This window comes from Micromys minutus (assembly GCF_963924665.1).
Source record: "Micromys minutus genome assembly, chromosome: 20".
Lineage (NCBI taxonomy): Eukaryota > Metazoa > Chordata > Mammalia > Rodentia > Muridae > Micromys > Micromys minutus.
In genome coordinates, this window is record NC_137955.1 from 28,218,526 (window position 1) to 28,233,640 (window position 15,115).

Below are 15,115 nucleotides of genomic sequence, written 5' to 3' on the forward strand. Positions count from 1 at the left end.
TAAAAGTGCCAAATACAATAGGAAGAATGGATCAAGGCCAGGAGTGGGATTTACAGGAAGAAGAACCCAGGGATGCTGCTGGGGCCAAAAAAAAAAAAAAAAAAAAAAAGTGTCTTCAACTTTGGCTCACCCAGTCCTAAGAAATAGTAGTGAGAACAGCAGGTCTTGGAAAGTTAGTGCAGAATGAATGAATGTGTAAGTCAGTGAGTATCTCTTTCCTCTCAGAAATAAAACTAATGGTTTCTCAATATAAGACTAGATAGTACTTTAGCATTTTTTTTCATTTTTCTTCTGGGGAAATTTTTTTCCAGTGGAACCCTGAACAAATATTGTTCTTCGTGTAAGTAAACATGGCTCAGGACAATAACAAATGGCTTATTTAATAACCAGCTATAGCCATGTAACCCAGTAGTTCTCCTCTCTTTTATACATGGATCACATAGGTGAAACACAGACTCCTCTCTCCAAATGTACATACTGTACACTTACAGAGTTGGGTGCATAATTACAAGAAGTTAACAAATGCTGAGGCAGGAAACCTTCGTCCCCTTAAAGCTCCTATGGAAACCTGAAAGCCTGTACGTAAAAGGGCCTCCGACGCCATCGTTCTGCTGGAGATGAGTACCATCCACATGTCATGGTTAAGGCACGTGGCATTTCCTGTGAGCTGACTCAGGAATGCCTCTATGCTCAAAGCTCAAGGTTGTGGGTATTTTCTTCTTACTCGTGAGTTTTTAGAGGATTAGGATTCCATCTGGGAACATGCATTTTCCAGGATCAGGTTCACAGTTCTGTTCCCCAGAGAACTCAATAAGCAGTATCTCATGATCAAGAAAATGATGGCTTACATGTGGGCAAAGGGTGACTGCAGCTGAAGAGGACACTGAATATTAGCACACTTTATCAAGTATGAGAGAGTGAAGGGAAACTGATATGTTAAAAGTGTGTAATTTGGACCAGTGAGTACAGAGGAAAAAAGGAAATACTTCAGCTGCCAGGCTCACATGGAGGGCCTGATACACTTAATCTTTGGGTCATAAGTTTGCCTCCTTATTGGGTACATTGTTGTTAAGAGGATCAGACTGATGTAGTGGAAAAAGAAAGTCACTGGCCCAGGAGTCAAGGGATGCAACTAATCTCAGCTTGGCCACCATACAGCGCATTCTAAAACCAAATACCAGCACTCTGGACTTGGAACCAGTCCTAGGGCAGAGTGCTAGGCAGCTCCATTAAAATGCCCTTGAGTGAGAGCCACTGCACATGTAGGTGACACAATACAAACCAATGGTGGAGGCCAGGCAGGCACTTGTCAAAACCTTTTCCAAGCCAGGTCTCAAGCCTCAGGGGCTTCTCCAATGCAACATACTTCTCAGTGGTCTTCAGAACCCCTGTTGTGGATATGTTTACTACACTGACACTTTTACAATGCTGATGAGCATTGCTGACAAAGACAGATACTGGGAAAGGTTTTAGCTATTTGAATGAGAAGAGATAGGGTTGATGTTTCCCCAATATAACAATTTTAAATATATATATATATATGAACAAAACAGATTGAGTATCCCTGAAAATTTAAGTGTTAGTATGACATCGCAAATGTAAACTTCCTTATATCTTATGGTAACTTGCAGTAAAAAGGAGGCAGGGCAGTTAAGATAGTGTACAAAATTATCTTCAATCTAAGGTATATAGGAATCAGTGTACTTTACAATTAGATTTGGATTCTGCATTCCAAATACTGTGTGTGTGTGTGTGTGTGTGTGTCTGTGTATGTGTGTGTGTGTGTGTGTTGAAAACAAATCTGAAACCCCAAATACTTATGGTCTTAAGCATTTCAGGCAAGGGACACTCTTAAAAAGAAAGAATTTAACTGGGGGCTGGCTTACAGTGTCAGAGATTTAGTCCATTATTGTTACCATGGCAGAGAGCATGGCAGCATGCATGACCCTGGAGCCAGTACCTAAGAGGTACATTCTGATGTGGATGTGCATTCAGAGAGAAAGAGAGAGAGAGAGAGCCCCTAGTGACACACTTTCTCCAAAAATGTCTCCACCTACTCTGATAAGGCCACAGCTCCTAATCCTTCTAATCCTTTTAAACAGCACCACTCCCCAGTAACCAAGCATTCAAATATATGAGCAGTCAAATACATACAGGATTCTCATCAAACCAACACACACAGCCATGAGGAAACAAACTAATATATGACCTTGTAACAGAATAAAGGATCTGATTGTCACAATACACATAGAGCCAAGTGGGCAACACCTGTAATCCTAGCACTTGAGAGTTTGAGGCAGAAACATTGGAAGTTCAAAGACATTTTTCACTATATAGTGAGTTCAAGGCTAGCTTGAGTTACAGGAGATCCTGTCTCAAAAAGTGAAAAAAAAAAAAAAGCTTATCAAAGCATTAATAGAATTCAAACATGAGAATCTACACAGCACAGAACTTACCACATGTACATGCACGCATAGACACATACAAACACACACACACACACACACACACACACACACACACACACAGAGTATAAGGACGAAAGAATCTTGAGTATGCTGAGTGAACTATATTAGTGCCAATTACCTGGTTGCTCTCTTACACATAATCTTCCCAAGTGATACTCTGAGGGGACTACACATTCTCTGTAAAGCATCTTACACTCCATTTCCTACCCATTTCCCTTCATTTTTGTGAATTTCATACATATATGCAATAAAAAATTATCCTATCTACCTTCCACCCACCTCCAGTCTTCTCACATCCTCTGAACATGCCCGTTCCCAACTTCATGTCTTCTTGGTTTTTTTTTTATAAGCGACTAATCCCAGTAATTTTTGTCCATGTGTACATGGGTGACGGCCATTCACTGAAGCCTGGAAAACCTGCCTGTGGCCACATCCTCAATGAGGAATGACTCTCTTTCCCCTGTTATTCTTAATTAATTTTTTATTATTTTTTTACAGGGAGCAAGTTATAGAAATGAAGGTCAGTTGTACAAAAACAAAACTGTATTAATTGAGGCTAGGTAAGTGGCTCATTCGGTTGGTTGAATCCTTACTATAAAAGTTTTGAAGACCTGATTTCAACCTCTAGCCACCATGAGAGAATCCATAGGTAAGCAGTATGCACCTGTAGTCCTAGATTAGGGAAGGCAGAGGCAGAAAGATTCCCATGGGGTGCTGACCATCTGAGCTGGATCAACAAACACCAGGTTCCATGAGAAACTGCCTTAATATAGAAGATGGAGAGAGAGAGGGACACCCTACACAGTCCACTAACCTCAGCATACATGTACACACAAATACATACATGTTTGTGCACACATATGCTCACACATACACTCAAAAATTGAATCAATCCATCCAAGTCAAAACAAAAATATAAAAATCACTGTGCTGTTAAAATAGTCAAATAACTTTACTATTTAAAAAATCTTGTTTCTCTGTCTTTCTAGTGTCACAGTGTAGCCTGTAAAAAAATTAATTTTATTTTTTTTTCATGTTTGAAAGGATTATAGCTTTTCCATGGGTGCTAGCAACATGCTAATATCGATGTGACTCTAATAAATATGAAATTGGATGCAGGGTAACATTTAATTTGCAATGCTAAAGCAAAACTCCAAAGGCAAAAGGTCTTTCCTCACCCTGGTCTAGGCAATACTTAGTGATTGAGAATTTTTATTTCAGTTATGCTGAAAAAGTATCTCATTTTTTAAAAAGCAAAAAAAACCTTCACCGAAGAAAAGTAAAAGGGAATTTCTCAATGTAAGATACTGTCTCAACCCCTACGCTAAGCACCACGCTTCATGCATCAGCCAGACGAAACGACATCCTCTGCAGTGACGCAAACAGATAAGAAATCTGTTACATTTTAAAGAGTCAACATCTTGTTGGGATCCTCACTGGTGCTGTAGGCTTATAATTCATCATATTTTATTTTCATCCAACATACTTAATTTAATAATTCGACTCAACTAAATACAACTTTAATTTAGCAGTGGACACATCAGCATAAGCATTATGAAACAGAAGCATTAAAAGGAAACAAATCAGAGCCTACCTGGAAGTCACGTGATTACCTGGGGACCACATAGTACATACGAGAACGAAAGCGTCCACCACACTTGAAGACAGGTGCAGAGTCCATGCGAGGCCCTATGAAGTTACGTTCTATGCAAACAGATTTGCTCATGGATGCAAACATGAAAAGCTAAAGAGCCTAGAGCAAAGCTGTCCGCGTGATACCTTTGACTGAAGACTCACCGCCCACCGCACTGCCCTACTGTCCATCCTCAGAAGCCCAGGCTCCTGACTCTGGTTCCTTTGCTCTCTCCCACACCACAGCACAGCCACCTGTGTGAGCTAACCTCATAAGCAACTGCTCAGAAGCTATGGAAAGGAAGGGGGACAGGCTGGAATGCACACATAAAGCTCTGGGTTTGACTCACAGAGCTGGGAAAAAAGGGGGGAAATTAACATATCTTCAGAATTAGAGTAAATTATTATAATAACCTCAATTCTACTTAAAATTGTAAATTTATTTATTGTAAAAGTCAGCACAGAGAGGCAGTATTATAGTTCACAGATGTGAATACTCAGGAAAATACTAGAATTAGGAAAACACTGAAGAATTGTGATAGCAATGTCTTCTTAATGAGATTTTGCTTAGACTAAAATTAAAATGAGACTTAGCTTTCTGAGCAAGAATAACTGATAACTCAGAATGTCCAGAGAGTATCTTGAGAACCCCACTGACCATTGTGTCTCGTTACGTCAGACAACATATAATGAAATAATTGAACTTTAACCACTTCAGAAAGGAAGCCAGACAAAATGACACTGTCGCTCAGCTTTCAAACTATACTTAATATGGACCACCAGGTAAAATAATACGAAGGTGAACATGAAATACTTTCATTATTGGCTGGGAAGCAAAGGCAGACCGACACACTCACCCCAGCCCACAATCTCATCCTACCGGAAGAATAGATTATGACACAGGAAACATCCCAGAAACATAGCTAACTATGCCAAAGGCTGCCCGGACAATAGCAACCGGGGAGGCGCTTGACCCTTCACCCAGGCTGAGCTTCTTTAAAATGCCATTAGTAACAATAACACGCCTAGAGTGGGAAGACTTAGAACACACAAGGAGGAAGCAACTGGCCACAGCGGAGAAAGCTCCACTGCTAGCGAGGGACAGGAACAGACCAACCAAGAAGAGGACGTGCACTGTGTAAAGAAAGAGCCTCCGAAACCCAAAATATCTTCTGCCACCAAGCCTTGGACAAATTAGCCATGCAAAGTTCGGGCATTCCTTCAACTGCCTCCTCCCACTCCCACAACACACTCCTAACATCTTGGTAAAGGATGGGAGTCTGCAGACGCCCAGTTCTGCATCACATCCCGGGGGGGGGGGGGGGGGGGGGAGGCAGTTTTCCACCCTTCGGAGAAATGTGAGTGAAGAGCAGGAATGATGGTGGGGTGGGGGCTGGGGAGAGGAAAAGAAAACACACAGGAGGCGACAGCGACATTCAGACTTGAACTCTCGGAATTTTTGAATGGCTCAGAATGGGACACTTTGTCACCTCTGGTTTAATTAGAAGCCTGTTTTCAGGATGCTGGAGGGCGGGGTTCATAATCAAGCACTTACGTAATCCTCCTCATTGAGCCCTTGTTTCTCAACAGAACTTTTCACCTCCATGGAAAACTTCTCAAACTCGGGTTTCACGGTCCTCAGTAGGGTGACTGTTTGGAGGGATGAGTATGCTTGCTTAGCTTCAAAGTCGTGTTTGTCTCCTCTCTTCCACGAGCCATCTCCTACGGGAGAAATGAAAATATTTATAATTCCAAGCCAGTCACCATAAAGAGGCCATTCTGTCTTTTCAACTGCAATGTGTCCCTACACAGTACCTTTGGCAGCCAAGGCAAGAGGTATTGTCATAGTTTTGCGCTTAGGTATAATATGACAATGTCAAAATCATTAAAGGAGAAGCTGTCTCTTTGGACACATGTTCCTTTGAAATGTGAGAGAGACAGACAAGCTCTGTTGATGTAATTGCCTTATAATAACCATGGAATTGCAATTGTCAGCCCCCCGGAACTGCGGCACTGCAGAAGCAAAGGGGAGTTTTTGTTCCCTTCCATTCAGCCTTTCTTTCCTTTATGAGTGCGTCTGTGTGTATGCATGCATGAATCTACCTATCTATCATCTGTCTATCATATATCTATCAGTAGCCATCTATCAAATATCTATAATCCGTCATGGAAATGAACCAAGTCACTAATATGGCCGAATAAGCTTAATGCCATCTGGACCCAGAATGGCAGGTCACAGTAAAACATGAGAATAGACTACATAGGAAGTTAGTACTGTTAGAAGTTGGGGGTCAGTGATACTTCTTTCGCCTTTCCAAGATGAGAAGGGTAGACTTCAGGGCTTATATCTGTACAGTATTGGCAAGGCCATCAAAATTATTAAACAATACTAAATCAGTGTGTAAAAATCATGAATATTTTCAGTACACTTATAACAATAATAAAAGAGAGATTATATATAGATGATAATGATTGACAGATATTAAATAGATACACAGATATGATAGATAATAGATAGATAGATAGATTGATTGATTGATTGGTTCATACATTCATATCTACACACATACACACAAACACACAGGTGGTGGATAGATGATAGATATCTTGAACACTTTATATACATAAACTCGGGCCTTAAAATATCCTTTCTCCTTGACAGATGAGAAAACTGAAGCAGAGAGGCACTGTTCCTTCACAGCTCCTGCCTCACAAAAGTGAAGGCTAATCATCTCAGGAAGTCTTATCCTTGTCTCTTAATTTCGTTTTGGTGGTTTGAAGGGCCCCAAAAGACAAGATGGACTTCTAACTTATAATAATAAGCTGCTTTCCAAATGAGTCATCATTATAAATCCTGCCTCTCTCTCTGAAAATAAGATAGCAGTCTGATAGAGTACCACATAAGTCAACTGTGCACCTCAAGCCCAAGTCTGCACTGATAGCTTGAACCTAACAGCTCAGAGGCAAGGGGGCCTCTGGCACCTCATGGGATCTCTGAGCATATGGACAGGCCTATGGTATACACTCCACAAGTCCAGAAGTCTACTAAAGAATGACTGTCTCAGGATCTCTAGCATAGCTTGAGCAAGAGACGTCTGAACTGGGTGCATATGTGCACAAGTCTGTAATGGCCATAGAGGACATCGTAGATGCCTTCAAGAGTCTCTGCACATTTGAAAATGAGATTTGAACCATGTAAACAACCAAATAGCCTCCTGTAGGAGTCAGGGACAGAAAGACAAAGCAAAGGGAAGAAGCAACAGCTCCAAGCAGGAGCCATCTCATGTGAAAACAAGCAGTTTCTCTGGCCCTAAATGTGTAAATAGGATTTTAATAGGTAGAGAAGACAGTGGAAAGGCATGTTTGACAGAACCCATACCACTGGGAAAAGATACAAGTGTGTATAGTATCCAGCAGGCAGTGAGTGGAAGATGGATCTCAGTCTGGAAGATGAGAAAAAACAGAAGTAGAGAGTGTGTCTGTGGAAACATCTGTTTCATCACAATCCTAAAAATAGCAACCATTAATTAATGGGTTACTATGCCCAGGAGCTACTTAGAGATAAATAAGACAGAGCTGATAACATAGTTCATTAAAGACTAAATCTGTGCTCAGTAACCACAAAATTCAATTCAAGCCACCAAACAAAAATTGACAAGACTCATCCTCCCTCTTCTTCCTCTACTTCCTCCTCTTCCTCCTCTTCTATGACATTTTCCAAATCCTTAGGAGACTGTAGCCTAAGAGAAGCCATGCCTGGCTCTGGAGCCAGTGAGGGATCCCAGAAGGGTATTCAGTACCCAAGACCCAAACAGTGTTGCAGTCATTAGCTGTGGATGACCCCAAAGCCCAAGAGTTCCCATGGAATAAGAATATTTTTCTTGTTTTCCATTGCATTTGTTCTTAATCATGTGTTGTATGCATGCCCATCTGTATATGCACCACATGCATACACATGACACTGAGACCAGAGAGAGCAGTATACCTGCTCAAACTAGGGCTACAGGGTTTGTGAACTGCCAAATATGGATGCTGAGAACCTAACTCAGATGGTCTGTAAGAGCAATACACACTCACTTGACTGCTCAGCCATCACTCTGGGCCCTACTGACTCCGTTTCTAATTGAGGTGACAACATCTGCTGAGACTAGGATATAACACATGATATTTCCCTCCCATACATGAGTGCCTAAATTTGGTCCCCAGACTAAGTTTAAGAAGGTACAAGTAGGGATGCATAAAAATTCTCATCTTTCTAGACAAAGATAATTTTAGTCTTTCATCAATGGAGAAGAGTTCGGTTTCTTCCGGGACTTAAGAGAAATTCTTAACCTTGTGGGCTTTTATGCTATCTTAGAAAATATATGTGAAAGTATAACATCAATAATCTCAGTAAATAAAAAACAAAAAATGTATTTTCAAAAATGAGGGGAATAAGCATGACCTATAATAACTTTAGAAAGTTGTTTTCTAGAAAATCATATAAATGATAATGTTTAATAAATTCAAACTAACCTAAGTGGGTATCTTTCACAACCATAACTTCTTCTCTGGTGAGCTCTTCTCCCACCCTGGGGTTGTTGACACGAGGAAAGCAAAGGTGGATTTGGCATAGTATCCCACCAGTGGGGACAAATTTAATTCAGCAGACAACTAGATGCCTCTGGAGATTTATGAGCAGAACGGAAGAATGACAGGAGAGGAGCATGCCTCAGGAAATAGCAGTGGATTAGAATGGGGAGACACTGAGCATTCGCAGCCACAGTAATCCAGGCAAGAGGTTAAGAGAGGTCATATGTGGGAAGTCGCATGCCAAAAACAAAGCAGGTCCTCTAGGAGATCAAGCTCACTAAAAAATTTTATTTTCTATTTTCTTTTCCCTTTCTCTTTTCCTTTTCCTTTCTTTTTTGGGGGGGGGGCATTTTGATATGATAGTAACATTTTTCAAAAATAAATGTTTCTACTTTTATAATCATAAAAAGTGATAGCACCCATGAGAATGGAAACAAGATAACTGTACAAGAGGAACTCCAAACTCTACAATGATTAGGGAGGGACAGTCAACAGAAAGGGAAATGCATCACAAATGGCATCAAGGAGAAGAGCAGTGATCCTTGGAAGAAAAAACAGAGTGAAGTGAAGAAGGAGAGGAAAAAATGATAGTGTTGGTTAGTGTCGGATCTGTACCCTGGACTTCCCACAACCAGCGCTCTTTCGGGTATAAGAAACCTTTATGTGTGTGTCACTGTAACTGAGTGTAGTGACTGTTCATTTACAGGTATAATTCAGAGTGTGTGCAGCCCCTTAGGGTGGATTAGCTCTGAGCCAGTGAACACAGCAGCAGAATGAATCACCTGAAATGTGTGGATAAAACACCCATCAGAGAAAAGTTTGACAACTTAACTACAATTTTAACATTTCGTGTGCAGTAGTCAAAGCAAACTAAGACTAATAATGAACGTGACAAATATTTGTCAAATATTTACCATGCTTCATCACATCTGCTGGGTAGTTAAAACAATTCCTCTCATGTGTTTATCTGCTACTTAGCCAGATGAGCTACTAGAACAGACCGAGGCTACAGAGGAGGGCAGATTAACTCACTCTTCAAAGATTAAGGTTGTAGCTGTTAACTCTCAGGTCTTAACAGTTAAGAGTTAGTAGATAGGAGAGTCTCTCAGGCTAATTGAGACCAGAGCCTGAGCAAATGTAAAAGAATCAGATTTATCAGAAACATCAAGTACTCATTGTGATTTGTGTAAAACCGTTTCACGATTAAATTTTCAAGAAAATAAGACCTGGAGCTAGAGAGATGGTTTGGCAGTTAAGAGCCGTAGCTGCTCTCTCAGAGGATCTGAATTTGGTATTCAGCCCCACGTGGTGGTTCACAACAAGATGCACTCTTCTGCCCTCTGTGAGCAATAAGCACACATGTGGTACACATGCATACATGCCAGGACACACGCATGTAGAAAAGAAATTTAAAACAATTAAAAACAAAACAAAAATTGGGCCCATGGAATAAGGTTTCTAACATTTGAATAATTTAATTATTTAAAGTAGATAATTTTTCCCAGATATAGTATCATAGACCTTGAATGCCCTCACTTGGGAGCCAGTCTAGTGGATGCCTGTGAGTTCAAAGCCAGTCTGGTCTAGCTGTTCCAGGACAGCCAGGACTACATAGAGAGACACTGGCTCAAAAAAAAAAAAAAAAAGAAAGAAAGGAAGGAAGGAAGGAAGAAAAGAAACCCTCTATGTTTCTAAAATTCTAAATATAACTTTTAAATGTGTATATTAAAAGTAAAACTAGAGAGATTGCTGAAGAGATGGCATAGAATAAAAAGCACTTGCTGCTCCATCGGAGAACTCAGGTTTGGCTCCCAGCACCCACATGACAGATCACAACTGTCTGGAACTCCAGCTCCAGAGGATCCAGTGCCTTCTTCTGGCCTCTTCAGGCACCCACCAGGCACACAAGTAGGACATGAGCATGCATACAGACAAAGAAGCCTATACACATAAATTATAATAAAATTGAAAACCTAATAAATAAAAATGGGCTTCCACAATGGCTCAGTAAGTAAAGGCACCTGATGCTGCATTCAGTTCCCAGAACTCACATAAAAGCAGAAAAAATAAGCTCCATAAAATTGTCATCGGACCTCCCATGTACACCACAACAGGTGCATACACACACACACACACACACACACACACACACTGAAATAAATTAAAACTACAAAAACTTTGCTTATGGCATAAAAATAAGTTCTGATAAATAAAGTTATATTTTGCAAGATTTATAAATGATAAAGAAAATTTCATCCCTGGTATATAAAATATAAATTGGTAGAACCTCTGTATGGGAAACAGTGCCAACTCCTAGCTATGCTTGTATATAACCGTTAAGCCAGCATTGTGCCTCTAGAGATTTATCTTATGTAATATATATGTCTAAGTATATGACTGGAAGTGTATATATACTTCGAACTATTCAGCATATACTGTTTTTCATAACAAAAGGTGGGAAGCAGTGTTAAGAAATAAAGGTTGATTAAAGGTATACTATGCATCTGCACCATAATATTATCATCTTATTGAAAATTATTCTTGTGAAAATACACACACTTAGACAATATATATTCCTAAGAAACTGCAATGTAACTTTTTGTCTGAGGTGCATATTTTTAACTTATTTTCTTCCAGCTTTTAAATACTTTTCCACATTTTCTGAAATGTTCATGTATTGTCATAGCAGGGTTAAGCCACACAGGTTTTATCTGTAGACGAAAGCAGTCCTAGTAGTGACACTTGCTTCCGGTAATACATGCACAGTGCATGTAAACGTGTGCCCGTCTGTTCATAGCATATGCTCTCACATGTCACTTTAAATCCCATATTTCACCTTGTGAAACGGAACTGATATTTTCCTTTAACCTGCTTTTATCCCTGTGTTAAAAAACTCTATGCTGCAGCCATTAGTATAAGCAAGAACAACACTCCACTTAATGGAACTGGAACAGAGGAAGGGTGGGAAAGACCAGAATGCTAATGAGTAGGATGAACTGTATTCATCCTGCAAGCACCACACACATACATACACACACACACACACACACACACACACACACACACACACACACACACACCTTGCTGTTCACCACAGGAAGCAGTGGCTACTTTGTCTCATCAACTTTTCTTTATCCCTGGGAGAAGTGTGTTATATTGTATGTATATATACAATGATCACTGCTAAAGTAAACCAGGAAATCGGGGCAGGAAACCACCGTGAATGTTTAAAGGCTTGGATCCTATCTAAATAACTATATATCATCAGCAAGCACTCGGAAGTGGAGCTCGCCATAAACATGCCATCTGTAATCTGCATGTTTACAGCTCTAAGGCTGTGTAGCTTTGAGCAGACATTGTGTGTGTTTGAGAAGATATTCTATAGTCCTGAAATGACTACTTTCATGGCAGTCCTAACTACCATAGAAGAAAAGGCTTTGGATCTGTAATCAAGATGAGACCCTTAAGCATTCTTCCATTACACAAGAGCTGAAGAGATGGCTCAGCAGTCAAGAGCCCTGGCTCTAGTAACACTGGTTCCCTGGCTAGGCAACGCCCTCTTCTGGCCTCCTTGGACACTGCACACATGTGATACACAGACTTACATGCAGGCAAAATATGCAAATAGGTATAAATAAATACTTATTTTAATTTTTAAAAAGTAACCTTTATTACACAGACTCTGCCAGCTTCCCTAAATCCATCATAAGGAATCGCAGATGCCTTTGAGCTATTCATCAGTGGCTTGTGAAATTCTACTTAAGAGCAGATTAAGCTATAGTAAGCTACAAGAAAGGGGACTTAGGAACAAAGACTTCCACGTGTTTTTATCATTTTCTTTTGTATTGCTGCCTATAAGAAACACATGTGGTATGTGAATACATATTACATATAGTCACATACTATTATATATATATAAAACAATACATATGCTAATTTTCTATTCCTGCTGCCTAAAATCCTACCCCAAATCATACCTAAATTATCCCAATAGTCCACCAGAATCATGACATCTGGTGCCTCATGTACATTCCTGCAGAGTTAGGAATGGGCTACATTGATGCACTCAGAACTTTCTTGGCACCACAGGTATGTGGTGTCTTTTGCTCCCAATGGATTCTCAGAAAAGATGAAAAGCTTGAGAGACCATGAGGCATTATATATGGGAGTGCTCAGAATCATGAATTTCCAGAATCAAATATGGTTCCCATGGCAACCAAAAGCCACATCTGTGGACCTCACTAAAGCTTTTGACTCTTCCTCACTCCTCTTTCTGACATGTTGACAGGGTTGGAGAAGCTGGAAGTTACCGTAGGAAGAACTGTTGAAGAGTTCAATATTGAAGAAAGCGTAGTCTCCACTGGTCATGCCATGTCTGTGAACCGCCAACATGATTCTCCGAATGGTGTCTCCACTGGCACACATGATCACCACTGGGGAGAGAAACAGTGTGTGAGTCACCCAAACACAGCAGAAAGTAGGCCAAAAGAACCAGGGGACAACAGGCACACAACAGGTCATCTATATAGTCTTGAATAGCAACTCATAAACTACCTAGTACATGGTAACCACTTATCCACAGGAGGGCCTTTCACACATCCCGTGGGATTCCCAAAGTTGGGTAGACACATACTGTGCTTTTTCCTAAACAATCATACTTATCATAAAACTTAACTTCTAAGTCAGACACTGTGACCAATTAACAATAGTAACTAATAATAAAATTGAACACTTATAAAAACATATTACAACAAAAGTAACTTGAAACTTAACGAATTGTTTGCTTGCAGAAATTTTCATTTAAAATTTTCAAACTACAATGGGCTATGAGTAGCTAAATCCTAAGATAAAGCCATATCTAAAAGGGACAAAGGGAAATATATAATTTTAACTTAAAATCAACATAGCAAATAGCAACAAAAGCAAGTGATAGGAGCAACACAGACATAACAGCATATGGATAGAAAGCAGAGAGGACTGGAAATTATACACAGGGGCATCAAAAGGAAGCAGCTACAAACCCAACCTAGAGGATCCTAGGATAAGTGACTGTACTGGCTGGTTTTGTGTCAACTTGACACAAACTGGAGTTATCACAGAGGAAGGAGCCTCAGGAGGAAATGCCTCCATGAGATCCAGCTGTAAGGCATTTTCTCGACTAGTGATCAAGGGGAGAGTGCCCAGACCATTGTGGGTGGTGCCATCCCTGGCCTGGTAGACCTGGGTTCTATAAGAAAGCAGGCTGAGCAAGCCAGGGGAAGCAAGCCAGTAACATTCCTCCAGGGCCTCTGCATCAGCTCATGCTTCCTGACCTGCTTGGGTTCCAGTCCTGACTTTGGTGATGAACAGCAATGTGAAGTATGAGCTGAATAAACCCTTTCCTCCCCAACTTGCTTCTTGGTTATGATGTTTGTGCAGGAATAGAAACCCTGACTAAGACAGTGACCATCCATGCTCCTTAAAATATTCAAATTAATGAAGAACAGAGGCAGGCTCATAAAACATACTAAACAGCAAGAGACTTAAAATAAAAGAAAACTAAAAGCAATGCACGCTACTCACATGGATTATAGACCTTAAAATACAAGCAAATGATCTATAAAAACATCAAGAGACAACTGATGAAATTTGACTTAAGGTCTGTAACTAGGTCACAGGATATGTTCACATGAAAGCTCTTATTTTATGACTATTACTGTAGTTATTTATGAAAACATCCTTGTTCTTAAATGTTTTGAGAAACCTTGGGACATGAATGAGTCTATATAGAGTCCTTGCCTAGAGTGCCCACAGCCATGGGTTTGATCCTCAGAAACACATAAAACTGGGTGCAGAGGTATGCACCTGTAGTCTCAGTGCTGTGTGGGTCATCCTGGAAGTTAAATGAGGCTCTACCTCAAAAACATATATTTAGACAGTATAGAAATCCTGTAAATTATCCTTGAAGGTGTCATAAGATTATCTTTGCATTATCTTCGTAAATGTATACATTTGTATGTTTATACAGACACATAGCAGTCGTGTTCACACACATATACACACACACTCACCTGTGTTCTATCGGTTTGTGGTCACACTGTCAAATGTAAGAGGCTTTAAGCATTTATCAGAGATTGTTGCCCATGGCCTAAGGGAGACACGGGCTACAGTGAAGTTGGGGGGACTTGACCACTGGCCAGTCAATCTGATGGTTCTTGGCTCACAGGCCCATGACCAGAAGAACTGAGGGGAGACCCACAGAGGCTTGGATGCTGCAAATTGCCATAACATGCTTCGTGCCAGCCCTCTGAGATGTGTGTATGTTAAAGTATGGGTCAAAACACAAAACAAATTGCAGTCTGAGCCTGACAAGCCTTGGCATCCTGTATGAAGGCCCGAGCTCCTATTGATAATGTCAGTCATTCACACCCACATTAGCTCAGAGAACCAGAATATGACTGACA

The 15,115-nt window shown here is 40.4% G+C and overlaps 1 protein-coding gene across 4 annotated transcripts in view; it reads right to left on the bottom strand.

Annotated features, from left to right (window-relative positions):
* NPR3 (natriuretic peptide receptor 3) overlaps positions 1 to 15,115 on the bottom strand; it is a 62,200-nt gene that overhangs the window by 35,546 nt on the left and 11,539 nt on the right. For all 4 annotated transcript variants that reach the window (XM_080933779.1, XM_080933778.1, XM_080933777.1 and 1 more), the window contains exons 2-3: positions 12,983 to 13,105; positions 5,656 to 5,822 (exon numbers count right to left, since the gene is read on the bottom strand). In XM_080933779.1, the coding sequence (XP_080789905.1) occupies positions 5,656 to 5,822; positions 12,983 to 13,097 (282 nt within the window). In that variant the 5' untranslated portion in view covers positions 13,098 to 13,105. The remainder of the gene's footprint in view (positions 1 to 5,655; positions 5,823 to 12,982; positions 13,106 to 15,115) is intronic.